This window comes from Mesoplodon mirus, assembly GCF_964341445.2.
Source record: "Mesoplodon mirus genome assembly, chromosome: 4".
In the NCBI taxonomy this organism is placed as follows: Eukaryota; Metazoa; Chordata; class Mammalia; order Artiodactyla; family Ziphiidae; genus Mesoplodon; species Mesoplodon mirus.
The window spans coordinates 187,616,168-187,641,283 of record NC_138979.1 but is presented as its reverse complement, the minus strand read 5'-3'; the positions used below and the strand labels follow the sequence as shown (position 1 = coordinate 187,641,283).

Genomic DNA, 25,116 nt, shown 5'->3' with positions numbered 1-25,116 from the left:
AGGCTGCATGGTGGGTGCAAGGGAGAGCTCTTTGGGGTCACCTTTGCCCTCAGGCTGGGCCCAGCGGCTTCCTGAGCCCCCAGCTCAGGGGCCAGAGGGACAGATTGAAGGCAGTCCTTATGGGGGCAGTTAGAGAGGGGCCAAGGTGGTGGGGGACCTGGAGCGGGGAGGCTCCCCAAGCCCAGCAGGGCAGGGGGCGGGAGGCCTCAGGCCAGCCCAGGCCCAAGGGCATGCCCTTGTCGCCACACCAGACTGCTTCCGGTGCTTCCGGTTCAGGCCATGGGTCCAAACACCTGATTTCAGCCCCAGCAGGGCCTCTGGTAAGGCACTGACACTGGCCTCAGAGAGCCACACCCACCAGGCCTGGGCCCGCCCTGCCCATCCCACACCTGCGCACAGCAGGGCGCTTCCACCCACCCAGGCTCCCCAGGATGGGCCTGGCTCATAAGAGGTGGCAGGTCCGGCGCTACCAGCAGATCAGGGGCTGCAATGAATGGGGCCAAGGGGCCAGCACACTGCAGAGGTCCCCGTGAAGACGGGGTGAGGGGGACCGGGAGGACCAGAGAGATGGTCTCCGCGAGGAGAGCTCAGCAGAAGCAGATGTGGGTGGGGGCTGCCTGGAGGAGGTGACTCCAAGCTTCAAGAGGAGGTCTGGGAGGAGAGATGGGGCAGAGGTTGTCTGGGGGAGGGAACAGCCTGCCCACCCCGCCCAGGGGCCCACACTCACACTCACTCCTGGTGCCTTGGGAAGGATTGGTGGAGCGTCCCTCACCCCCAGGGTGCTGAAGACACCGCCCTTTGACCCAGAGCCTGGGGCCTGACACCCCACACACATACCCACGGTCCTGGGACCCAGACAGACCCACTGGAGCCGGGCTTTGGGGATCTAGGGAGGGAATGGCCCTCAGAGAGATTTTATTGTCACTCTACCCAACAAAGACCTTTAGGCTGCGTTCTGGAAACAGAATGGGAAGCAGCTCCAGCAGCGAGGAGGGGGGCAGGGGAAGAGGGCGCACAGCACAGTCAGAGCCGCAGGGGTGGGTCTGCTGCCATCCTTCCAGCAGGTCTCAACAGGAAGGAATGGCTTACGCTGCAGCAAGACAGCTTCAGGTTAGACACCAGGCAGCACTTCCTGACAGTGGGAGGTCTCTGGAGGAGGAGTGGAGGCCCAGGTACTGTATGGGGGCGGAGCAGACAGACAAGCCCGGGCACCTGTCAGTGGGAAGCAGCCTTTCACAGGGGAGGGACCCAAGGACCTGAGCAAACCCAACCAGCCTGGAGAGTCTTCCGCAAGGCCAGCTGATGGCGTGGGGGTGGGGAGTCAGCTGGAACCTGGCCCACCCAACCCAGTGGGTGCTGGTCCTGGTGGGGCGGGGCAGGGTGGGCAGGCCCCCTCCAGGTTCGGGGAGCTTCTTGGCCATGGCTGGGGCCTCCAGTGCCGCGGCAGGGTGAGCCATGGGGCAGGGTGCACTATGGGGCGGCTGGACAGGACGGAAGCAGGGGGTCTGGGGTTGGCCCTCCCTCCAGGCAGTTCGCAGCTTCCCACAGAGGGTGCGCCCCACCCCCAGGAGGGGCTCTGGAGGCCCCACTGACTTAGACCGGCTCTGTCCCCAGGACACAGTTCCCATCAGGTCCAACCCCACAGAGGGGTGGGGGACTTACTGGGCCCAGGGCCTGGTCACCAACCCCATCCTGAAGGCTCTGCAGAAGGGCCACCACTTCCAGGTTCCCAGCTGCCTCTGCCTGCAGGGTGGATGAGGGGGAACAGGGTAGGGGCTGCCTCAGGGACTCGGACCAGCAACCTGGCCCTGAACCCCACCTCCCACCCCCAGCGGCCCACCAGGCTGCCCTCCCACCCATGCACCAAGGACCCCATGACTCCTCCGTTGCCCTTGTCCCCACAGGTCTGGGCCCTGGGAGGGAACCTGGGACAGGAAAAAGGGACAGCCCTCCCACCCCTGTGGTTCCCGCGTATGAAGTGCATCCACCCAGAGAGCAGGAGTTTGGCATTTGGGAAGGGAGAGCCAATGGAGCTGTCAGGGAGGCCTTCCTGGAGGAGGTGGCCTCAGAGGGCACTGGTGGCACTCACGACATGCAGGGCGCTGCGCCCGTCATAGCCCGGCTGCCTCAGGTCGGCCCCTGCCTGCCACCATGCCTGCAGGCCTTCACAGTCTGCCCTGGATGCCAGCCTGGGAGGGGGAGCCGTCAGAGACCGCTGGGCACCTGTCCATCTGCCCACCGGCACTTCTGCAAAGCCAGCCCCAAACAGCTGGCCCAGCAGTGCCCGAGCCCTGGGGCAGGAGTGCAGGAGTCGCTGCGGGCCAGCAGACGGCCTGGAGTCTGGTTTCACCCAGCAGGGGTGACTGGGACTCAGGTCAAGGGTGCACACACGAACGCACACGCGTGAGGATGCACGCACACGCGTGCACGTGCACACACACCCCACCCGCTGAGTGCCGTCCGCCAGTTTCATATCTTACAACACCCGGCGGGGCCCACAGAGGCAGGAGGAAAGTCTGAGGAGGCGGGGGAGTGGGGGGATGGCCCTGGACCCAGCAGGCCGCAGGGGGGGGTCCTGGCTAGGAGGGGCCCTGGGCCTGCCTGCCCTAGGGAGGTGGCGGGGGACTCATAGAGCACCTCCCAGGCCCTCCTGGGGTCGTCCCCATCCTCCCTTTGCACTGAGAGGAGGCCACTCCCCACCCTGGGACCAGGCAGGGAAGGGGTCCAAGCCAGGTGTGTGCTGGCCAGGGCCGCCGGGCAGGAAGGGCCATCCTGCAGGTGGGCCCTCGGGACTCCCTCTGGGTCAGGACACGGCAGCAGCAGCCCCCAAAGCGGTGCTGGGTCATTCCTGAGGTGAATCATGCTGATGGCGCCACCACCCGCCCCGCCCCCAGATCTGCCCCCAGGCCTCTCGCGCTGGTTCCCACACACACTCGCCTCCTGGAAGAGCCGGCCAAGGGCCCCCCCCAAATCCAGCCAAGCAGCTCAGGTCAGATGACCCACTCCCGTGGGAGCTGTCACTGCCCCCCTCTGCCTGTTTCCCCATCTGTCAACGGAGCCATCGAGACCCACCTGGGGTGCAGCTCTGAACCAAGTCACCCCAGAAGCCCCTTCAGAGCCAAGACCCACCCCGCCTGGGCCCTGCCACCATCCCGCACATCTGAGACGCACCCCCACCCCCACCCCCGCCTGAGCCCTGTCGGTGCTGAGAAGAGGCAGGTGAGCCAGCAGGATTCGTCCCCCCAGGGACGCTGCACTCCAGGGAGGGAGGGGCTGAGGCTGGGCCCAGTGGGCTCTCTCCACCCCACTGTGTCTAGGATGGGGGCCTCCAAGGCTCGGGGGTGGGGGGATGCTGGCCGGTGGGGACAAGGGGGCCAGAGCTTCAGGTCCTCTTCCTGGAGAACAGGCAGCCACCCCTTCTCACACACAGCAGCCATGGTCTAAGACACCGCCCTTGTCACCCAGCCCACGCCTGGGGGCTCTGACTTCCAAGGCGCTTCCGGCCCTCCGGCCTGCCCCCCCCTCGGCCCCTCCCCTCCTCGAGGCCTCAGACCCGCCCACGGCAGCCCAGGCTGGACACAGGAGGGGCTGGCGGGCGGGGAGACAGCGACAGAACATCAGCAGCGCCACACGGAGGGGCCCAGGGGACGGAGGACGAGCGCAGCCCTGGGCCTGCCCCCTGCCCGGCCTACCACCACCCCTCCCGGGCCTCAGCCTCCCCAGGCCTGCGTGGTGGCCGCTCAGAGCGGCTGAGGTCAGAGTCCTGCTGGCAGCTGGCAGCGGAGCGCCCACCAGGGCAGGGCAGCCGCTGGGCCTTGATGTCCTCCCTACGACGGGGACGAGGACCCGCCGCACGGGGCCACGCGGGGCTCCCCCCACGAGGGAGCGCAGCCGCGCGTGAGAGCTGCCGACTGCCCTGCTCCCACCCCGTGCCCCAAACTCCCCAAACGCAGCCCAGCCGACCCCTCCACAGCCCTCCTCGACCCACACGCACGCATGCACGCTCTCACACACACCCCCTTGCTGGACCGCTCCCTCTGCTAGGAACGAACCCCACCCTCAAGTGCTCCAAGGGCCCAGCTGGTGCACGATGGGCTCTCCCCCGTCTGAAGCCCGCGTCCCGGGAAGCACAGGTACGCCTGCGACCCTCACCTGCATAGCTCTGTCCCCGAGTCCTCCAGCTCCTGGGGGGACAGGCAGGCCCCAGCTGCCCGCAGCAGCCCAATGACACCCTGATGCCTGCCGTGAGAAAGAGCGTGGTGACCGCCTGCCCGCCGCAGCCTCCGCTAGACGCCAGCAGGGCCTGTCCTGTGCCCAAGACCAGGAACGCACCCTCCCCAGACTAGGGCCACCCACCTCTGTCCCCAGCACCCAGACCCATGCCGGGCGGGGGGGACGGTCAGTCAGCCCTGGCTGAGCAGCACATCTGTCCGCAGCGCCCCCTCCCGAGGCCCCGAGGCACTGCTCTGGGCACCTTCGGACAGCCCACCCTGGAAGGAGCCTCCCTGCCGAGCTCACACCCGCCAGGGCCGAGTCTGGGCAAACGGAATCCCTTGGGCCGGTAGTCTGCCCTTGGGGATGGGGTGGGCATGAGACACTGACGGAAGACCGTGGGCTTCAGGCTGGCCCGGAGCAGGGCCCAGAGGCCTGTGGGTGTCGAGGCACCTGCTCCGAGCCCAGGGAACAGAGAGCACAGAGCTCCGAGGCTGCCCCCTTCCCCAGTTTGGGGGTGTACCATCAACTGCATGGTCACCCCGCTTTTAGGGAGCTGGGGAGGAGAGTGGGGTCTCCCCCATCCCCCCGGAGCCCTCCAGGGTGAGGCCAGCCCTTCCAGGGCACAGCAGGGCCCGCTGGGGGGTGAGCCGGGAGACCGGTTCGGGAGGCTGGGGACGAGCGGGTGGGACCAGGACGGGGTGAGCTCACCATGCTGCCACCCACACCCAAGTGTGAGCCGCAGAGTCTCCAGCCAGCTCACCCGGCCTGGGCGCCACGGGCACACCCCAGGCGCAGCCCTCTCTCTTGGTCCCCCGCCTGTTCTGAGAACCCTTTGATGCTCCCAGGAGGCTGGGAGGGAGGGGCTACCCCACTACCCACTGCCCCAAGGGTGAGGCGCCCCGGCCCAGGACTGAGCCGAGTGGTCTGGTGGCCTGGGCTCTCCATGAGACTCCTGAAACCCCCAGAAATAACCCAGGGTCCTGCAGGCCGAGAGCCCCCTGGGGAGGGCCCGGGGCCTGTGGCAGACGCTAAACCGAGACCAGCTCTGCATTCGGAAACAGCAAGACTATAAGAGGTGGAAAGCAAGGGCTGTGATGCCCACGTCCCAGACACACACTCACACCCGTGTGCACCAGTGCACTCACGCTCATGCTCGCACACACACTCTCACACACAGGTATGTATGTGATGCCCCTCCCGGCTGCCGGGCAGGGGACGGGGAAACAGGTGGGAGAGCAGTCCCGGCCCTGCCGCTAGGTCTGCCCAGAAAGTTCCAGGCCTCGGAGCAACGTAAGCCCCTAGAATGCAGGGCCAAGTGGCTACCAGGCCCCACCCGTGCCCATCCGCCGTGAGTTCCAACTGTCTGTCAGAGTAGGGGAGGCCTGCCCCTCGGAGAGATGCCAGGCGGGCCTGGGAGGGCAAGGAGACAGCCGCCCCAGCAGAGGACACGGGTACAGGTGCTCACCAGCCCCGATGCCTGCTCCTCCGGCCTCGCGCTGGCTGGCTGGCTGCCCGCCCGCCAGGCCCAACCCCAAGGGAAGGGGTCAGAGCCTGTGACCCGGCTCCCGGGTGGTGACCACCAGCTCGTGCGTTTTCCTTCACATGGATCCTCACACAACCCGCCCTGCAAGGTGCCGCCGCCCCAGCCTGCAGTGCACGTCACAGGTGAGCACACAGGGTGGCCCCTCCGGGGGGCCCCAGCCTCTGGCTTTGGCTGCAGGGCAGGGGGCCTCTGCATCTCCTTAGAAGGAAGGAACCAGACATCAGGTGCCCACAATGCCTGCCCAGGGCCCTGGGGCCTCAGCAAGAGCTCAGCTCTGCAAGTCTCCACTTGGGTGGGGGCCCCCCAAAAACCCAGGCTGGGGCCCTGCCTTAAAAAGCCAGGGTTTGTTGGATGGGGCCAGCTTGGGGGACACCCCCACTAGCATGCATGCTGAGCCTGCCCCCTTGGGGACCTGTGCTCACCCAGCCCAACGTCTGGCACTATGTCACCTGCTCTGTACCTGCTCCATCCCAGTGCTGGGTGGGGGGGTTTCTCCCCTTGCCCCACCCCCAGCCCCTCAGGTGGAGGATGTAGGGAACACACATGAGACCCCTTGTGCTCTGTAAGCGTTTTTCTTTTCTAGAAATTCCATGCCAGGGTCTTGCCGGGCCTGCCTGGCTCAGCTTGGTGGTCACCTCCAGGAAGCCCTCCCTGACCACCCTGTCCAGAGTCAGTCCTCCCAGTCTGGGCCCTGTTCACACCTGGCAAGGTCACCGCTAGTGCCTAGGGCCCAGCTGGGGGTGGGCGAGGCTCCAGGAAGCAGGCGTCCTTGGTCCCACCTGGCTTTGGCTGGGGATCCTGTGTGACCACAGGTACCCTGAAGGCCCCCTCGGAGGCACCCCTGTCCAGGCCCTGCCCCACACGGCACCCCTGCCCACACATCCGCCACAGTGCCTGCCCCCCACCAGCCCAGTACCTGCCCCTCACGGCCAGCAGCAGCGGGCTGAGGCCATCCTTGTCCCGTGCATTCACGTCTAGCCCTCTCTGCAGCAGCATGGTGACCACCCCAACCTGGCCCCCTCGGGCGGCCGAGTGCAGCGGAGTTTGACCACCAAAGTCCTCCAGGCTCAGGTCACTGCCCTGGGGCAATGCAAGGGATCGTCACCCACTGAGAGGAGGCCGGCCAGGGCCAGGTAGGCCACAGGGAAGGGACAGGGTCGGGGTGCACCCAAGGGGGGCCTGACACAGCCACGTGGCCCCCTCGGCTGCAGGGAGGTGAGCAAGCCCCGGGACAGGCAGTCCTGCCCACATCTGGGCAGCACCCCACCCCCTGGGGCCTGGTGCAGCTGGAGCTGGTCCCCGAGGGCGGGCAGGGGTCTCACCAGCTCTGCAAGCGCCTGCAGGGCTTCCAGGTCGCCAGCGTGGGCCGCGGCACAGGCCAGGCTGGGTGCCAGGGCATCCCGCACGTCATCAGCCTCCTGGAGTGAGGGGGCACCGCAGCACCTTGGGACCCCTGCCGCTTCCTGGGGTCCTCAGCACCCCCAGGAGTGGGCAGGGCCAGGAGCAGGGGAACAGGTGGGCAGAGGTGGGGCGCAGGGCCCGTGGGAACCCTTCTGGCCCGCACACCGCGCCGGCAGTGAGTCCCAGGACGGGGTCCAGCGCCCCCTCGAGTCTCAACAAAGGGGCTGTGGGCACACCTGAGGCCTACTCGGGACCCCCACCCCGGGAGCAAAGTCCAGGCGGGACACAGGCCCCCACCTGGCTCCATCCCAGCAGCTGTGTGACCGGGGCCTGCCACCCGCCCATGAGACCCACGTCCTCGCCTGCCTCCCCTGAGGGCCAGGAGGCAGGGGTAACTCATAGGGCACCTGCCTGGGGGAGGGTGGGAAGGGGTGCCTGGCCCTCCCCAGAAGGAAGGGCCGCCTGGCCCCGGTGCTGGGAATTCCATGGGCCGCCTAACAGCTCCCCAAGGCGCCAGAAGGCTGGGGGTCCCATCAGAGGCCCCCGCAGGCATCCCCGCACCAGGCACCATGGTGGGTCCTGACCCCTGGAGTCACTAAGGCCCGAGGCATCCACTGTGACGACAGGCCGCCCGCGTCCGGCTGCTGCCCACCCCTGGCCAGCAGGTTAAGTTCCTGCCACTCTCCCACCCTCACTCTGCAGAGGGGAAACTGAGGCACGTGGTGTGACCCGGGTCAGCAATGGGACACAGTGCCCGTCTCCTGCCAGGCGCACCAGGTCTGGACACTTCTCCCAGAGGCTGGTGCCGGGGGTGGCGGTAAGGTGGGTCACCGGGAGGCCCCAGTCACCCCCGTGAGCCTGGCCCAGCTTGAATCTCAGATCCCAGGCCCTGAAGCAAGCCCTCGGTCCCTGCCTGGGCCTGGGCACCCTGGCTGAGAAGGGGAAGGAGCTCCAAGCCTGGCCCCTCTTCCCGGGGAGACCCCAGAGCAGACACCTCTCTCCCGCCAGCAGCAGGACGGACGGAGCGCCCGTGGTGCCTGAGCGCGCCCCCCTCACGAGGCAGCCCTGCACCAGGGCCAGCAGGCCCGGCCCGGCTGCCCCCCGGGGGAGTGGCCACGTTCTGAGTACCGTGTGCACGCTGCAAGGGCCCCTCTCGACGGCCTGGGCCCTTCCCACACACCGGCCCACGAGTCCCTGCAAACCCTCCCCACTGTGGCCCCGAGCCCAGAACCAGTTCACGCCTGGTGGTTTTCTGCTCCTGGCACCAAAATGCCAGGGGACGGGAGCCCATCCCTCAGGGACCCGCCGCCCAGACCCCCTCGCCCACGCTGGACAGTACCTGGCTCAGCGTAAGGAGCTGGGCGACCCCGCGGCCCAGCGTGCTGCCCCGCAGAGAGGGCCGGAGCTCGTCCGCAGCAGGCGGCGTCATCTCCCCGCGCAGGTCCCTGGCCAGCAGCTGCCGTGGGGGCACACGGAGAGCCGGGCCAGCTCCATCAGGACCCAGACCCGGCAGCCCAGACCAGCCTCGCAGGCCAGGCACCCCAGGCCCCGGGAGAGGGCTGCCCAGGGCCTGAAACTCCTCCCTCGGGCTCCATGCCTGAGGCCGGAGCCTAACCCCAGCCAGATCCCCACACCAGGCCAGCCCCACCCTCCCGCCCTCCAGCTCAGGGTCTCCCCGGGCCCCTGTGGCCTCTGCCCAGCCCCAGGGCCAGGGGACAGCTGTGTCTGAGGCCAGCCTGAAAAGCAAGAGGGAGGGGATACCCTGGGAGCAGTTTGGGGATCCTCGGCCCAAGCCAGACCTGGGGCTCCTTGAGGTGAGGACAGGCAGTGCCCGGGCTTGGGGCTGGCAACCGATCGGGGGAGCCCCCCCGTCCTCGCCCCCCTTCCAAACCCAGGGATGCATCCCCCGGACTGGGCCCCACCGCCCACCAGTGCGGGCCCAGGTCCCCAGCCGGAGGGGCACGCACCTCCTTCCTGCCATCCAGGCTCAGCCCCGGCAGGCCAAGCACATACGACAGCTTGGCCAGGGCCGCCTCCGATGTCATGTCGGAGCCTGAGATGGTGCCGGCTCCCGCCAGGGCCTGCAGGAACGGAGGCGCCGGCGGACGATGGGGCACGGGGTCACGGCCGGACTTGCCCCTGCCCTCCCTCCCAAGGCCTCGGTGTCCCCGCCCCACCGTGCCAGCGCCATAGTCCGAGGTGACGGCGCCCTGAAGGCAGTGGGTACAGTTGACGATGACTAGGCCTCGCTCAGCTGCCACCCGCAGCTCCTGAAGCAGGTCGGGCTTGGTGGGCCCGTTTCCCGATCCGAAGGTTTCCATGACCACGCCCTTCAGGGGGGGCTGCAGGAAGAGCCGGACCTGCGGGGGCCGGGAGGCGAGGGTGAGGGGCCTCGCGTCCTGCTCCAGCAATGGGGACCAACAGGCTGGCCCTGCACCCTCGGGGCCCGCCACGCTCCCCAACACATCCCCCCAAAGGGACCCTTGTCCCCTTCTCAGTGTTAACGCCACAAACACCGTGGAAGTGGGTCAGAGGTCACGAGGAGCCAGCTGGAGATGAGAAAGGGCCATCAGAGGTCTCACGGGGTGAAGGGCCCCCCATCCCAGCCGGGCCACCACACCGCCCCTCCCGGCCCCTGGCCCCTCCATCCGGTCCAAAGCTCTGCCCCGTCTGACACACACAGGTGATGCTCCCAGCAAGCCAGTTCGTGGGGAAAGGGCCCTGCAGCTAAACACACATGCAGGGTTCTGCTTAAGCCAGGGTGCTGTCCGCACATCCCACGAGGCTGCAAGGCTCCACTTGGAAGACAGAGGACGGGGGCTTCTCTGGTGGTGCAGTGGTTAAGAGTTCACCTGCCAGTGCAGGGAACACAGGTTCGAGCCCTGGTCCAGGAAGATCCAACATGCCGTGGAGCAACTAAGCCCATGCGCCACAACTACTGAGCCTGCACTCTAGAGCCCGCAAGCCACAACTACCGAGCCCGCGGTGCCACAACTACTGAAGCCCACGCTCCTAGAACCCATGCTCTGCCACAAGAGAAGCCACTGCAATGAGAAGCCCGCACACCGCAATGAAGAGCAGCCCCCGCTCGCCACAACTAGAGAAAGCCCGCGCGCAGCAACGAAGACCCAACGCAGCCAAAAATAAATAAATTTAAAAAAAAAAAAAGAAGAGGACAGGGCCTGGGGTTTACCTCGAACAAGGATGGTCCCCTCAGAGGCCACCCTGCGGGGACACCTGCTGCCCAGCTCAGCCATGCCGTGTCAGCACTGGTGGGCACAGCCCAGAGGCCCCAGGGCTGAGCATGTCTTTCCCTGAACCTGCTACACAGGGGGAGCCCAGAGGCCAAGCTGCTGGCCTGTGCAGCAGGTGTCCAGCCCTCTGGCTGTGCCCCCATCAGAGGCTTTCAGAACTGCCATCGGCTCCCTCTGCTTCTCCAGGTAGAGGCCAAACGTAAAAGCAGACCTGTTCCTGGCAGATACCCGGGAACGGGGAGACTGGAGACTAGGGCCCACTGCTGAACGACGTCACCACCAGCAGGCCCTGCCCCGACGGCCCAGAAGTCCCCGTCGAGTGAAGCCCTGGGGGTCCCGTCCCCCTGCCTGAGCTTGGCCCAGCTTATGGCTCTGCACTCCCCCAGCTACAGCATGTTCTAGAAAGACTTCACAAGCCAGCATGTTTTCCCAGAAGGAGCCTGTGCAGCTCAGCCCCACTGAAGATGGCAGCCTCGTGCAGTGACCTCTGGCTACTACACGATGTGAGACCCGTGCGTGGGATCCGGCCACCAGGCCCTGGGACGACCCTCATCTTCGAGGGCAGCCCTCACCAAAGCGCGCCTCCAGCAAACCCCTTCTGGTCCCATCGCGGCTCTGCCCCATCTGTCCCCACCACCCTGGGAGGGGAGCAGGCTCCAGTTCACAGACTGTGGCCCAGAGGTTAAAGGCAGCCTGACGTCGCCCCAGGTACAGGGACACACCTGGGAAGCCACGTGTGTCAGGTAGAGGAGGGCGCTGCAGTGCCCCACCGGTCACAGCACTGAAGCACGCATGTTCTGAGGCCCCGCAGCCCCACACTCAGCGCCAGCGATGCCCAGAGACGCTTTTACCCGAGACCCTCCATCCAACTGGCAGCCCAGCATCTGGGCCTGACTCACTGGGCAGGACGGAGGCAGGCGCCGTGTCCAACCCAGAAACAGCTGGTGGCCAAGGGGTGGACGGCAGGGACCACCAGAGTGGCCACAAGAAAGAGCAGCGTCCAGGGCCACACTCCACCAGCCTCAGAGGAGCCCTCGGAACCCGGTGCTGTGACGTCCGCGGGGACAAGCCCAGTTCACAAATACGGTGAACGGGCTGAGAAGGCAGCGGAGGTGGCGCAGGTCCCAGTGACACGAAGGTGGGGAAGGGAGGGGGTACAGGAGGCAGGCACCGCGGGGGCTGAGCCGGGGTCCCTACCAGAGTGGCGGGGATCCCAGGGTAGAGGCGCAGCAGGCCGACGTCGTGCTCCACGCTGCTGTGCACCACCAGCCGGCCCTGCCCACGGACCCTCCGCACCAGCTCCCAGTTGACTGTGAGGACAGAGGGACCGAATGCACACCTTCCGGCCATCTGCAGGCCCCGGCCCCGGCCCAGCCTCCCCGGACCCCCCGGCCTCCGTCTGGTGCCTCCGGAGTCCCGTCGCCTGCCCCCTCTCCCAGCTCGCTCAGGCAAGGGGCGCAGCTTCAGCCTGAGCCAGCCCCCGGGGCGGGCGTGGGGGCCAGGGGGCGAAGAGGACCCCGCAGGGACGGAGGCCAGCAGAGCCCAGCAGGCCACGCCAGTGCAGGAGAGGGGAGAGGGCAGGTGGAGGAAGGGCCTTCCAGGCAGAGGGCACGGCACGTGCAACGGCGAGAAGCCCAGCAGACGGGGCAGAGCCGGGGGATCACCAGGAAACTGCGATCCGGGATCACCAGGAAACTGCGATCCTGGATCCCAGGAGCAGTCGGGGCAGCGTCCTCTGACCAGCCAGCCTCACGAGCTCCTTACTGGGCACCAACCTGGCCCACGGCCCAGCAAGTCAGTGAATGAATGAATGGATGGATGAATGAGTCTTCTGGATCCCTAACCTTTGGGGAAAGAAAACCTTCATCTCATTCACCCCAAAGTCTCAGAGGCCTAACGTGAGGCCAGCCTGCTCTCCATGCCCAGGGTGGCTCCTGAGCCCCGCGGAGAGGGAAGGGGGCAGTTACGTGGGGTCAGTGCCCGCCACGCAGAGAACTCCCCAGAGGATCAGGCTCTCTGTGGGTCTAAAGGCTGCTGCTCTGCAGGGACCAAGCCACCAGAGGCCTCCCAGCCCTCCTGCTCCACCCATGGGCAGGGGGCGGGGGTCTGGGCGGCAGGCCTGGCCTTCGACCCTCAGGAGCCCGGCGCTGAGCCCAGGGTCCCATTCTCTCGGCCCCTCACACATGGCAGCCTCAAGCAGGCAGAGGCCGGGCTAAGGGAGCAGGTACCAAGGAGGCCCCGTTGTCCAGCTCAGGGAAACTGAGGCCCAGGGAGGTAAAGGGCCTTGCCCAAGGCTGCCCAGAGTCAGGTGCAGAGCCCGGAGGGGAATGCGGGCTCCAGGACCCCCGCCCAGGGCTCCTCCACCACCCCGGTCCCGTGGAGGGGGGTGCAAGCCTGCGGGCCTCCTGCTGTTTCCACCAGAGCAATTCTCATATGATAATAAACTGAGGAACGTTCCAGACACGTGCTGCCCTTTCACGGGGAGCTGGGAGGGTGGGAGATGCGGGGGCTCTGGGGGATGGGCTTGGGAGGAGGGCAGCCGCAGCATCCGGCAGCAGCGAGGGGTGTCCTTCGATTTCGGGCCCCGGCCCCAGCTGGGCGAGCAGATAAGACGGCGGCGGGTGGGAGCAAGGCCACCAGCCAGGACTTATGGCTGCCGAGGGGGGTTTACGGAGACAGAGCGGGCCCGCCCCGCCCCGCCCGGCCAGCCCATCCCCCTCAGAGCCCATGGGACCCCAAGTCCTTTCACCTGGGCCTACTGGACACCAGAGGACCGCTGTCCCCATGCTCAGAGGGGCCAAGAGGAGGAAAGGTGGTGTGAGGATCACCGTCCCTGCTCGGTCCTAACATGCCACCGCAGGGCCACGCAGCGGAGCCCGCGTGCACAGGGGACACTGGGTCCCGCGTCCCCTTCAGCTGCCGGGACCCTGCTGGCCTGAGCCTGTCGGCCTGACTCCCCCTCCCTGGGGCCAGGGCTTCTGCACAGCAAGGACCTGGGGCTCCTGGAGGCCCGCTGTGGCCGCACGTGCCTCACCCACTAGGGGAAGGGCGGGGCCCGCACCCACCCCCACCCCCCGCCGTGCACCCCTCCAGGCCCGGCACAGCTCCCCGCCCCGAGCCCCGAGCCCCTCGTCTGTGACGGCTTCACAGAGGGGAGGGAAAACGCAACAAAAAGCAGTGAAAGGGCGCCGCCGCCCCAGTGCTGGTGGCAGCCCCCAGCTCCCCGCCTCCCCAGGGGTCCCGCCGGGCACAGCCCAGGCAGAGGCTGCTGTTTCTCAGCCCCAGGTGCCGGGAACAGCCCAGGGCCCTCACACACCACACAGGCACCCTGGCTGGGGGACACAATCCTCCTGGGATCACGGGCTTGGGGGTCCAAGGGCGGCCTCTCCTCTCGGGGCCTGCCCCAGCCCCGCGCCCGGCCAGCCGCCCGGCCCAGCCAGCACCAGTGTGCCCTGCACCTCAAGGCCGGCGCAGGCTTGGCATGACACAGGTAGGGGCCTGGGGATCCAGGGTGAACTCCGCACCTGCCAGTGGGCTGCGTCCTGGGAGCTCCCCTCTGAGCCCCAGAGAAGGTGTGACTCAGCCCCCACGGGGGAGGCAGGCCTGCACAGCGGCCGCCCCCTCCTTTCCGCCCACTCCTGCTTCCTCGGCTGGCTGGCACTGGGGCAGGAGGGGCTGAGCGCCACTGCCCACCACAGCAAGGAAGCGATCTATCTGCCAGCACCAGCACGTGGGCCACCTCCTCCAGGAAGCCTTCCCTGACTCTGGCCCCCAGAACCCGGACGTGCTATACACAGCTTAGACGCACTGACCGTTCTGGGCCTTACCAACCCCCGGGGCGCTCCAGCAAGCAGGGTGGGTGGGCAGGGGGAGGGAAATGCAGGGTAAGACCCCCAGAATGAAGTCAGGGCTCGGGGCCGCAATGCCTCCCTGCATGGTCCTTCCCTCCTCCTGCTGTAGCCCCACAACCGCCTGGCAGAGATCCTGCCCGCCACCATGCCTGGATGCCCACGTCTCGAAGGCACAGGAGGAGACACGGGGGTGGCGAGGGGACAGCATGTAGACGGCAGGGGCTGGGTGGACAGCAAGGCCACCGGAGCGAAGCCGTCACACCGCCTCATGGAGGGGTTGGCCATGGCCACGGCGGACCCGGAGCGGGGCCAGGGGGCCCCGGAGACACACAGGAGAGCGGACATCCCGGGTGGAGAGAGTCTCCACGGCCACGAGGGCGGCTGAGTCGGGTGAGGCCCGAGCACCAACCCAGCAGCGCTCGCCGAGGACTAGGCTGGAGACAGCTGCTCACCAGGGTCAGCATCAGGGGTCCCTCGGGGGGAGGGCTCAGGGTCCACCACCCACGGGAGGCGTCGGGCAACCCCACGACGGGGACCGGGCGGCCTGCCAGGCCCAGGGCACAGAAACACCCCTGAAAGTCCCCAGGACGAGGTCGCACTACCAGAACCACGTCCCCGGGAGGCCGAGGCGAGTGGCAGAGCCACTGACCGTCACTGAGGAACTCCTGGGCCAGGGGCCACGTGGCCGGGGAAAGGCACAGGAGGCTGATCGCCCAAACGCGGCCCCGCCCGGGATGGCCCCCCGGCTCCGAGCCGGGGTTACCTGCTGGGCCCCCCCCAAGCAGCTCCCCCCGGCCCCCGGCTTCTCCGCAGCCCCGGGCAGGACCCCGAGCCGTGCGCTCCCACCCAGGAGGCCCTGCGCTGTCCCTGTAGCAGCTCCCTGCACGCCATGATGCGATGTGACCCCTGCCCGCTTACTTGTGACATCAGCGCCCACGGTGGCCAGAGGGGGCAGGTTGGGGGAGCAGAAGGCCGCAAACCTGCGCGTGTCCACCTTGGTCACTCGGTTGCCCCGAAACAGCTGGTTCTGGAAGAACAGGCAGACCTGCGGGGGGCGGGGAGCAGCTCAGCGCTGGGGAGCCCCTGCCCTGCTCAGGAGCTGCTCCTGTGGGGCGGGCTGGGCACCTCGGCAGTGAGACAGGCCCTGACGGCGTTCCGTGAAGCCCCTCCCCAGGGCAGGCGACCCCCTCCCAGGGCTCCTCTCCCCGTCCCCTGAGACGTGAGGGGGGGATCTTGTAAATGTCCCCCGGTGTCACCACGTGACCGGGAAAGATGAAGAGGAAAAAGAGGCCTCTCCAAAACCACGCCGTACAACCTACTGATGGAAGCGTACACACGTACATATGTATGTAGTGTAAATAAATATATACCATACCGTGGGTATGAGACAAATATACGTAAACCACATATATGTATACATGACCCGGAGAAAATCCAGCACACTGTCAGCAGCAGACGTCTCGGCGGGTGAGAGGCAGTGACTGTCTCCTGCTGCCTTCTCTATTTCCCTATTTTCTCTACGGTGACGGTGTACTTCGCGTTCAAGGGGAAAGACAGATCTTTAAACCCCTCCAGACACGCCCCCGTGTGTCCCCCTGAGCACCACACCCCGAGCCCCGGGCCTGGGTTCCCAGGAGCCGCAGGAAGGAGGCAGGAGGAGGTACCTCGGGGATCACGTACTGGCCAGCCATCAGCAGGGCACCCAGCAGGTTCTCACGGCCGTCGTTCCACAGGGCGTGGATGGGCACCTGGGGGAGCGGCCACGGAGAGGAGAGGGGCTGAGGCTCAGGCAGCGTAGGAGGGAGCCAGTGCGGAGCCCGGGCAGGGGTCCAGGAGAGGCGGCAGGCAGGCTCGGGTTGGTGGGGACCGCTGCTCGGGGAGCTGCACCTGCTGGCCATGCCAGTCTGGCCCGCATCCCAGCGCCCTCTGCTCCCCACAGGCCCCAGTGCCCGCTGCCGGAGACCGGCCGGATGGGCTCCTGCCCAGGGACCCGCCACTGCCCAGCCCAGCTCCCTGGCCCCGGGGCACAGAGGCCCCGGCCAGTTCTGGACCGGGTGGCCAAGAGCTGACCGTGGGTGGACGCTATGGCCAGAAGCCTCACGCGGGGCCTCCGAGCACCGGGTCCCAGACCTGCTCCCGTGTCTACGTGAGGGCCAATGCCCCCAGGGCTGACTCTGACCCGTACCCAGATCCCCACCACTCCTGCCCAGGAAGGCAACCAAGGGCTGGACTGCTGTGGGGTGTGCAGACAGGCCGGCTGGGCAGGGGTGGGCCCAGGGCCTCCAGAGGAAAAGCCCTGGCCTGGGGCCACAGTCCTGGGTCCTCATAAGGGGTGTGGCAGTGGGCCAGCAGCCCCGGGCCTTGAGCCTCAGTCTCCCCTGCGTTATAACAGGGACGCTTCGTCAGGGCCAGCGCGGGGCTTAGAAGAGCACAAGCGTGATCCTTCCCGGGGCCGGCAGTGCTCATAATCCCGCCCTTCGTCCCTTGGGAGAGGCCTGATGGCGACCTACATCCAGGGGCTCAGGAGGGTCTGGGAAGAGCCAGGGCAGCCTGCACCCCATCCCTCCACTCGAGCTCCGAGTGGGACGTGCTCGGCAGCAGTGGGGTGTGTGCGGTACGGCCCTGGGCCTCCCCTGCGTGGTGCCGCCCCACTGTGACACCCGCAGGGACCACGGACAGAGCAGGGCAGGCAGCCGGGTCAGCACCTGGCAACGGGATTTCCCAACCTCTGACCCCGGGGAAGGCTCTCCAGGGCCTTGGGGAGGGCTGGCCCCATGGCGCCACCGCAGGCAGCCTCTGACGCAGGCCCTGACGGGGGTCCAGGCTTCCCCCACCACCCCCCTTCAAATCCAGCAGTTTTCTAGAATATTCCACCTGTTGGCTTTGGGGGTTGTGCTGGGTCAGGGTGAGAGAGGAGGGGGTAGCATGTGCCCAGGTGCCCAGGGATGGCATCGGTGGGAACCACAGTGCGAAGAGGAGGACAGCAACAAAAGGAGGGCAGCTGGACAAGGCCGGCAGCAGGCTGTGGACCCACCCCCAGGGTGGCAGGGCTGGCACCAGGCAGGACCAGGGCACTGACCAGAGCTGGCCGGCTCAGACTGAGCAGGAGCCAGCTCGGGGAGCTGCCGGACCGCGCAAGGAGCCCGGGGACCCACCTGGGCCCCCAGCAGCACTGAACTGTCCTGTGGCCTCAGGAAGGCCCAGACCTTATGCCCACTGGGCAGCCCGGGTCGTTACCTGGGCACCAGTGAGGATGACAGTTTTCTGCAGGTTTTCCAGCATGAAGGAGAGCACGGAGGCGGCGAAGGCCATGGTGTCGGTGCCATGGATGACCACAAAGCCATGGTACTGCCCGTAGTGTCTCTGCAGGAGGGGCGGCAAGCTCAGGGAGGTCTGGCTTTCAGGGCCACCACGAAAAGGAAGATAAGGGCCCCACATACAGCTGGAGGGACCCGGGGAGGTGCCAGTGGGACCCGGGTCACCGCTGGCCGGGGAAGCCCGCTGGAAATGGGGCTTCTGCCTGGAGTCCCAGCGCCCGTGTTCTCCCCTCGGGCCTCCCTGCGACACCCCTTGCCCACGAGAGAACTCAGGTCGGGGTCTCTGAACATTCTTATCTGAGGGTAGGAAGGTCCCCCCTGTGCAATGCCCGGCCTGGGCTCCCGAGCACACCGGTCAGCTCAGTGCTCCTGGAGGGCCCCTTGCTCAGTGACCACTGCCCCCGGGGCAGCAGGGGCTGAGGGGTGAGCAAGCCCCCCAGCCTCTTGGTCCAGTGGGAGGGCCAGGTGCGGACACAAGCGACAGGCACAAGGTACAGCCAGTGCTGGGAGCCGGCTGTGACACGGGAGGTGGGGAGGGTGCCGACAGGCGCACAGGGAGGCACCCCCGGCCACCTCTGCAGGGAGGCACCCCCGGCCACCACCTCCTAGCAGGCAGCCAAGGCTGGGCCTCAGTGGGCAGCTGGCCTGTGTTGTGGTTGCAAGGGGCACAGTCCCAGGAGACAAGGGCACCTCAGGGGACCATCTCTCGTGGCCCATTGAAAGACCAAGCCAGGCTGGGCCCGTAGCGGCAGGGGAGCCGAGCCACGTGGCGGGCTGGGGCGCCCTCTGCTGGCCACACAATGAATCTGCGCATGGCTGGCCTCTGCAGCCAGGACAGCAGTCCTAGGCGCTCAGAGAAGCGGTCAGGCCCCAACTGTAGGATGCTGCTGGCCACAGAGCAGGGAGACTGCCCCAGATCACGGCTACGGACATTCAGAGACACAAGGGCCGGGCCCAGGGCCTCACGCGGTCCCAGGCGCTCACCGTGAGAGGGGTGAGGCCCCGGAAGCCGTTCTGCCCCAGGAGAACGAGACAAGTGTGGAACTGGGGCCAGCGCCCAGCTGCCAGGAAGGGAGGCTGGATGACAAGCCCCTCTGTGGGGAGCGGGCTTTCTTAAGGGAGGAAGGTGAGAACTGGGCCTGGCGGGGGCCAGGCTGGGGCAGGAATGGGGGCTGGTGCTGGTGGCGTGGGCAGGACACGGAGGAAAGCTGATGGGGGGCGGCTCGGGCTGCAGGTAAGGCGTCCACACTGTGTGTCAACCACGAGGCCCTTGCAGGCTCCGTGCCCTCCTGTGGGCCCTAAATCCACGAAGACTATATGGTCTAGGGTGGGCGTGGGCACGGGGTGGGCCAGGCATGAAGTCTGCAGGGAAGCACTGCACGTCTCAGCCCAGGATACTAACGGGGACAAACTGACTGAACAAACCAAGACGGCCACCCGGGCCACTGCCTCGCCAGGAAAGCGGACGTGGCCCTCGATGCCCGCCCGCACGGGTGCAGGTAAAACGGCCTTGGGAGCCTTGTGGCTGAGGTGCGACCCATTGGGCTCCTGTCCCCAGCCCCGCCCACACTCCCCCCGTCACCTCACCTCGATGGTCTGGGCGATCTGAACCCACTCGGTGATGGTCATGTCACTGGAGTCGAAGAGAGGCTGGCACTCCAGCACCGTGTACATGACCCTCTGGTAGGGGCAGGCGGGGCTGGCAGGCCTGCAGGAGGCGGACAGCAGGCTCGCACTCTGCGCCCGCTCGCTCGGCGGCCCCGTTCCCTTCTGCCCAGCCAGGCCCCCGCACCCAGGGCCGTGGCCGTGGGCTCTGCATCCCCACCGGCTCCCTTCCACTCGAGGCCCCAGGAGCAAGGACCGTGGTCCCGGGAGGGGCCAAGGACAGGCCAGGCCAGGTTGCTCCAGAGCAGTGTCCCCTCCCCTCGGTGAGCCAGGACGACCCTGGGAGGAGGGAGGTCAACTCCCCGCTCAGCCCGCCAGCAGTGAAGAGCACCGGGCAGCCTGGGCCACGAACTGGGAAACGGAAGGACCTTCACAAGGAGAGGGCGCCTGGGGCCAGCCCTTGCCTCTCCTGATGGGCTTGAGTCCCCACGGGGCTCACTTGAAAGGGGGCTGTAGTCAGTTCTAGAGGCATCAAAGTGGGAGCCCGTGGGACAGCATCCTCTGGCAGCTCGCCATGGACACACTAAGAAGCCACAGCCTGGCAGGTGCCAGTCTCAGGATGCCCCCCACCCCGTGACAGCTGGCCATCGTCCCTGCCCGGGACCCCAGAGGAGCCGACACTCACGGCAGCACTAAGGTGTCCTCGGGGAGGCCACAGGCCTGGGCGTGCCCCTCATCATGGAACATGGGCAGCGTCCTCAGAACGGCGGCCAGGCCCTTCCCAGGGACAAGCACTGCAGGCGGGGTGGGGCAGGGGGGCGGGGTCAGAGGCTGGTAGCCACCACCAGCACCGCCCCCTCCACATCCCCCCTCAGCCACCGGCCCCTCCCTCCTCACCGGGGGCCAGGCCCCAGCAGGGGTGGGGCGCTGGGAGCTGGCTGGGTGAGCTCTGGCCCTCAGGGAAGTCAGGGGCTGGGCAGACGGGCCTGCAGCTGCCCCGGGCCCTGGCAAGGATGGGCAGCTGCCCCGGGTCGGGAGTGCCAGTCTCACCCAGACAGCCCCAGGGCTCCGCCCCAAGGCTCAGGGGGCCCTGGCCTCTCACAACAAGGACACATGTGCCCACTCTCCGTCCCCCACTTCCCAGAACGTCCACACCGCTCTGCCCGTGGACGCACTGCTGGCTCTGCCTGCAAGTCCTCTACTTTCCGCTTCTCACCCAGCAGCTGCTTCATCCCAGCTCAGGACACCACTTCCAGGAAGCCCTCCTTGATGTCCAGATGCTGGTGCCATTCCCACACGCTCCCCGTTACCCTTTCTCCCTACCTGGACTGTGTGTGACACCTTCAGGGTCCAGCCCAGGCCCTCTGCCTGCAGCCTCCATGTCCAGAAACATGCATCTAAGGAGGCACTGGGCAGAAATGGTGTGTGTTCTAAGAAAACCCTGAGAAGTCACAAGTGTTTCCTGGAAACAAACAACTCCTCAGCAAAGGTTCCCAGAAGAATCTCTGCACTGGGGCCCTGGCTTTTTGTCCCACCCTGCTCCCTGCAAGCTCCGTGACCTTGGGCAAGTCGGCTAAACTTCTCTGGGCATATGCACCCCTCACTGAGGTTCTGTTGGGCGTCTCCCACGTGCCTGGCTACGTCGAACACCTGGACACAGAGGCGAGAACAGCAGGGTCCCCCCTCGAGAAGCACCCTTGGCTGAAACATGTAAGACCTTCAGGACCAGGGTCAGTGGTCACCCTGGGCGACGATATTGCTCCCAGCCTTCACCTTTTGCCCGGTGTATCAGTCTCCTGCTGCTGCTGCGTAATAAACTGCCCCAAGTAAATCCCAGGCCCAGCTCTTGCCAACCCCCAGTAAACACAGTTGTGTTGGCCCAAGGATGTTCGTGGTGCCGTCTCCCCAGCCATAGAAGGAGACCCAAGGGGGAGCACCTTGAACAGCCCTCCAACCCAGGAAGCGCCCTTTAGGGGCTCCATATGCTTTGCTGCAGGAGTGACGGGGCTCAGTAGACAGAGGGGACATCCGTATGTGACTGCCAGCCCAGCCACCCTCCCGAGATGCCTGAAGTGTGACCAGGGCACACACCTGCCTCCACAAAGGTCTGGACTCACCAGCCCTGACAGCAAGGAGGCCTGAATTCCAGACCCTGGGCGTTGAGGGAGGCTCAGAGCCGCCCACCCTTCTGCGTCAGGCCCCCAAAGGTGTCCCCTCCTGACCCCCAGGACCTGAAGTGCAAAGTCTTTGAGGCCGTGATTGAGTGAGGATCCTGGGGTGATGAGATGATGCTGGCTTAGGCAGGTGGGTGCTGAATGCCACCGCTTGCATCCTTGTAAGACAGAGGCGGAAGAGAGCTGACACCCAGAGAAAGCCGTGTAAGGACAGAGCAGAGACACGAACACACCGGCCTGCAGTGATGGGGCATCTCCCGAGAGAGGCTTCTGCTGCTCTAGGCCCCCGTTTGTGGTCACGGGTCAGGGCAGCCACAGGAAGCCCGCATGCCACTCTTCACTCCAGCTGCCCTTCCAGTGGGTGGCACTGGGGTGTGCATGTAAACCTGGGGATCCACCGACAGGGGAGGTGATGTGCACGGTCACCTCCACCCAGAGCGAGGCTGTTGCCAGTGGACAGTGGGACACTGGCTTCCGGGGACACCCCATGCCTCGGGGTGGCAGGAAGGCGCAGGGTCAGCGAGCCCCACACGGCCCAGACCCTGGTGTCCCCGCCTGGGGAGCCCGTGGGTGGACAGGCAACACCAGCTGAAGAGAAGGCTGAACTCTCCTTCTGTTCTATTCGCTCTGTGCAAAATTCTGCCGACACATCATTACACGAAGCAGCCAAAAGTGTGGGGAAAACAGCCTTGGGGAGGGTCAGGAAGTCAACGAACACAAAATATTTTTCTGGGATTGTTGTGATTTCCTTCGTCATTCTAAATAAACACCTGTCCCCCCAAGAAAAACAAAAATAAGGGGACTTCCCTGGCAATCCAGTGGTTAAGATGTCCACCGCAGGGGACATGGGTTCGAGCCCGGGTCAGAGAACTAAGATCCCACGTGCTGCGCGGTGCAGCCGAAAAAACTAACAACAACGAAACAAACAAACTAATAAATAAACATCTGCTTTCTCATCTAATTCTGATTTTGTAAATTGTAGTCTCTTTCTTAGCACGGGCCCCCAAGCTTCAGGCCCTACAAAAGCAGAAGCCGCCCTGCCCAGGCCTTGTCCCTGGGCCGTGCAGGCAGGGAGCTGAGTCACTGGCAGAGGCTCCACCAGACACACTCATCTGTAAGGGCCGTCCCAGGACAGCTCAGGCTCTAAAACAGTGAACTTGTGAGCGTGTGGCAACTTGCTCAGGAAGGGGGTCTAGGCCAAGGGCACAAGAAGCCACGGACATCACCCCTCCGGATGAGGCTTGGCTGCCAGGCCCTCCGGTGGCCTCCTGGGGTGTCCTGGCACCTTCAGCTGCCCGGCTCCGAGGCTCCACTCACCTTGCTCCCCCCGCCAGGAGCCAGGCCCACGAGGGACGCTCAGGGCATCAGGGCTCCTCAGCCGTGATGCTGCTCGGCCTTGGGCTTGGGGTTATGGGCTGATTTCGGATTCACGATGTCCCTTGACCAGCAACATCTTCCCCGAACTCCGAGGGGATGGGTGAGGGGCGTCCCTAGCTGCCACGGCCTCTGCCCTCCCCTCACCATCCTGACCTTTGGCAGCGCTCACGTGTGGGGCGCCGAGTGCCCTGCTGGCTACTGTTTACCAGCAGGCGCAGAAAGCCTCCCAACAGCGACAATCCAAACAGCTTTGCTGTGGCCGCCCCTCACGGCCCCGGAGCCCACATCAGCAGTGCCAGGCGAGTTAATCATTGATGCCCTCCGCCCTCCGGATCAGAATTCCCGGGCAGGAAGGGCCTGGAGTGTCTGCCTCCCCCCAGCCCCCAGCTGGGCTCAGAGAGGGCAGAGGCCAGCAGAGCACGGCGGCCCACAAGGCCCAGGCCTGGGTCCTCCATCCATCCGGCTCCGTCCCCAGCCTGGGGTGCTGTCCTGAGGTCTCTTGGATGACCCCTGCCTGTCTGGAAGGTGCTCCCACCACACCCCATCTTTCTAGAGTCGGTCTCCAGGCCACCTTCCAGACGTGGGAGTTTACATCCTCTCTGGAAAATGCAGCGCCTGGAAGAGTGAGCCTGAGGGGCCCCGGGGAGGTGGGGGGCTGTGAGGGGACACGACGCAGTGCAGGTGGGATCCAGGTCAGAGCCCACCTTGTCCCTGCAGCCTGGACGCCGGAGAACAATGAGTCGAGCTCCATGGAATCTCAGCAATCACAGTTGGCCAGGTGCCAAGCCTGGAGGGGCAGGGGTGGGCCAGGGCCCCAGACAGTCCAGGGATGCAGACAGGGCCGGCCACTCTCCTCTCTGCCCCAGTCCTGGGGCAGCACGGGGCAGACTCCCCAGCAGCCCGGGAGGAGCAACTGGGGGGAAGGGTGTGAGGGGGTGTGGAAACCATGCTCCCCATCCCTGAGCCCCTCCGGGACAGGGCTCTTTGGGGGTCTGAGTCCTGGGGCCCAGCACAGAGTGGGCCTCAAGAGACGTCTGCGAATTGGCAGCCGGCATCGGGGGGTGGCACGAACAGGTCCAGAGGACCCAGAAGCAGTTGTTGGAGCGAGAAAGTGCTCGTGGCATCTGGGTAGCTGCTTCAGTGGAAACGGTGGCCAGGAGGGGGGTGCTGGGGAAGTGGCCCCAGGATCAAGGGCAAAGGCGACCGTCTTGTTAGCACGGGGCAGCTCTGGCAAGTCCCCCACTATGGGGCTGGCAGACGATCCGAGTAGGGGGACACTCCAGGGCCAGGTGTGGGGCTGCCCCGGGTGTGAGGACAGCCCGGACAGGCACCTGGGGCCAGGGAGGGAGCCCGGGGGGGCCTGTGTGGAGGGCACAGACAGTGTCCGCTCTCCCGGGAGCGCTGGAACATTCTGCAGGTGTGTGCAGTCCTCTTCCCGCCCCTGCAGGGCCCCAGGCTCCCCAAACCCGGCCCCTGCCCGAAGGGGCTCTGCCCGGCCTGGGGGCACCCCTGCCCCAGGGGCCCGCAGAGCTCAGCGCCCGGCCCAGCAGTCACTGCCTCGCGGACCGACTCAGGCCAACGTCACAGGGGCAGAGAAACGAAACGCCCAACCTGCCCGGACTGCTCGGGCACGTGAACACTTCCCAAAGGTGTCTGGTGCCCGCTGCCCGGCCGAGCCCGGGCCGGGAACAGCGGGGAAGCTGGGGTCGCCTTGCAGCCGCTTGGTGGTCCCGAGTGAGGGGTCTCGGCAGATTCTGAACACCTGCCCACCGGCTTGTCTGTGCGGGGAAGGGCGCTCAGACAGACGCCACGGTGGTCGAGGCTCGGCCCCGGGTGGAGCCGGCGACAGCGCGGGGGAGAGGTTGTGCCCCCGGGCGGGCTGACCGCCCACCGGGAGCGGCGGGGTCACGTGCGCGGCACCGCGGGGCCTGGCGACCCCCGACAGGCCAGAGGGCGCGCGGACGACCCCCACCCCACCCCGGCGCCCACTCACCGCCGCGCTCGCTCCGCATGCCGATGGTGCCTCCGGTGTAGATGACCAGGAGCCGCCGCTCGGGCCCCGCCGCGCGCGCCATGCCCGTGAGCCAGGGGACCAGGGACTGACGGCAGGCGGCGGGGCGCGCAGAGGGCTGCCGGGGGGGAGGGGCGGAGCCTGCCGGGGGCGAGGCGGGGGAGGGCGGGACCTGCGGGGGGTGTGGAGGGACCTGCCTGGGGGCGGATACTCGCTGGAGGGTCGGGGCCTGTCCCGGGATGGGGGGAGGGGGAGGGGGCGGGGCGGGGCGGGGCGGGTCCGGTCCGGTCCCGGGTGGGGGGATAGGGGACAGGTCTCGAGCGATCCCAGGCGATCCGAGTTCAGTGCAGCGGGCCGGGGCGTTTTGA

The 25,116-nt window shown here is 66.7% G+C and overlaps 1 protein-coding gene across 2 annotated transcripts; it reads right to left on the bottom strand.

The window, feature by feature from the left end:
* Positions 1-886: 886 nt before the first annotated feature.
* Positions 887-24,843, bottom strand: ASPG (asparaginase). Of its 2 annotated transcripts, none has more exons than XM_082619781.1 (16): positions 24,731-24,843; positions 19,872-19,980; positions 19,169-19,289; positions 17,502-17,627; positions 15,929-16,012; positions 15,183-15,309; positions 11,611-11,723; positions 9,337-9,519; positions 9,127-9,240; positions 8,499-8,615; positions 7,081-7,176; positions 6,675-6,838; positions 4,153-4,239; positions 2,090-2,189; positions 1,663-1,743; positions 887-1,175 (listed from the first exon to the last, which is right to left on the bottom strand). In XM_082619781.1, the coding sequence occupies exons 1-16, from the start codon at positions 24,810-24,812 to the stop codon at positions 1,107-1,109; spliced, it is 1,773 nt and encodes a 590-aa protein (XP_082475907.1). In that variant the 5' UTR covers positions 24,813-24,843; the 3' UTR covers positions 887-1,106. The 2 variants fall into 2 exon arrangements, with proteins under 2 accessions (XP_082475907.1, XP_082475908.1); XM_082619782.1 differs by lacking the exon at positions 24,731-24,843 and adding an exon at positions 20,510-23,671.
* Positions 24,844-25,116: the final 273 nt, after the last annotated feature.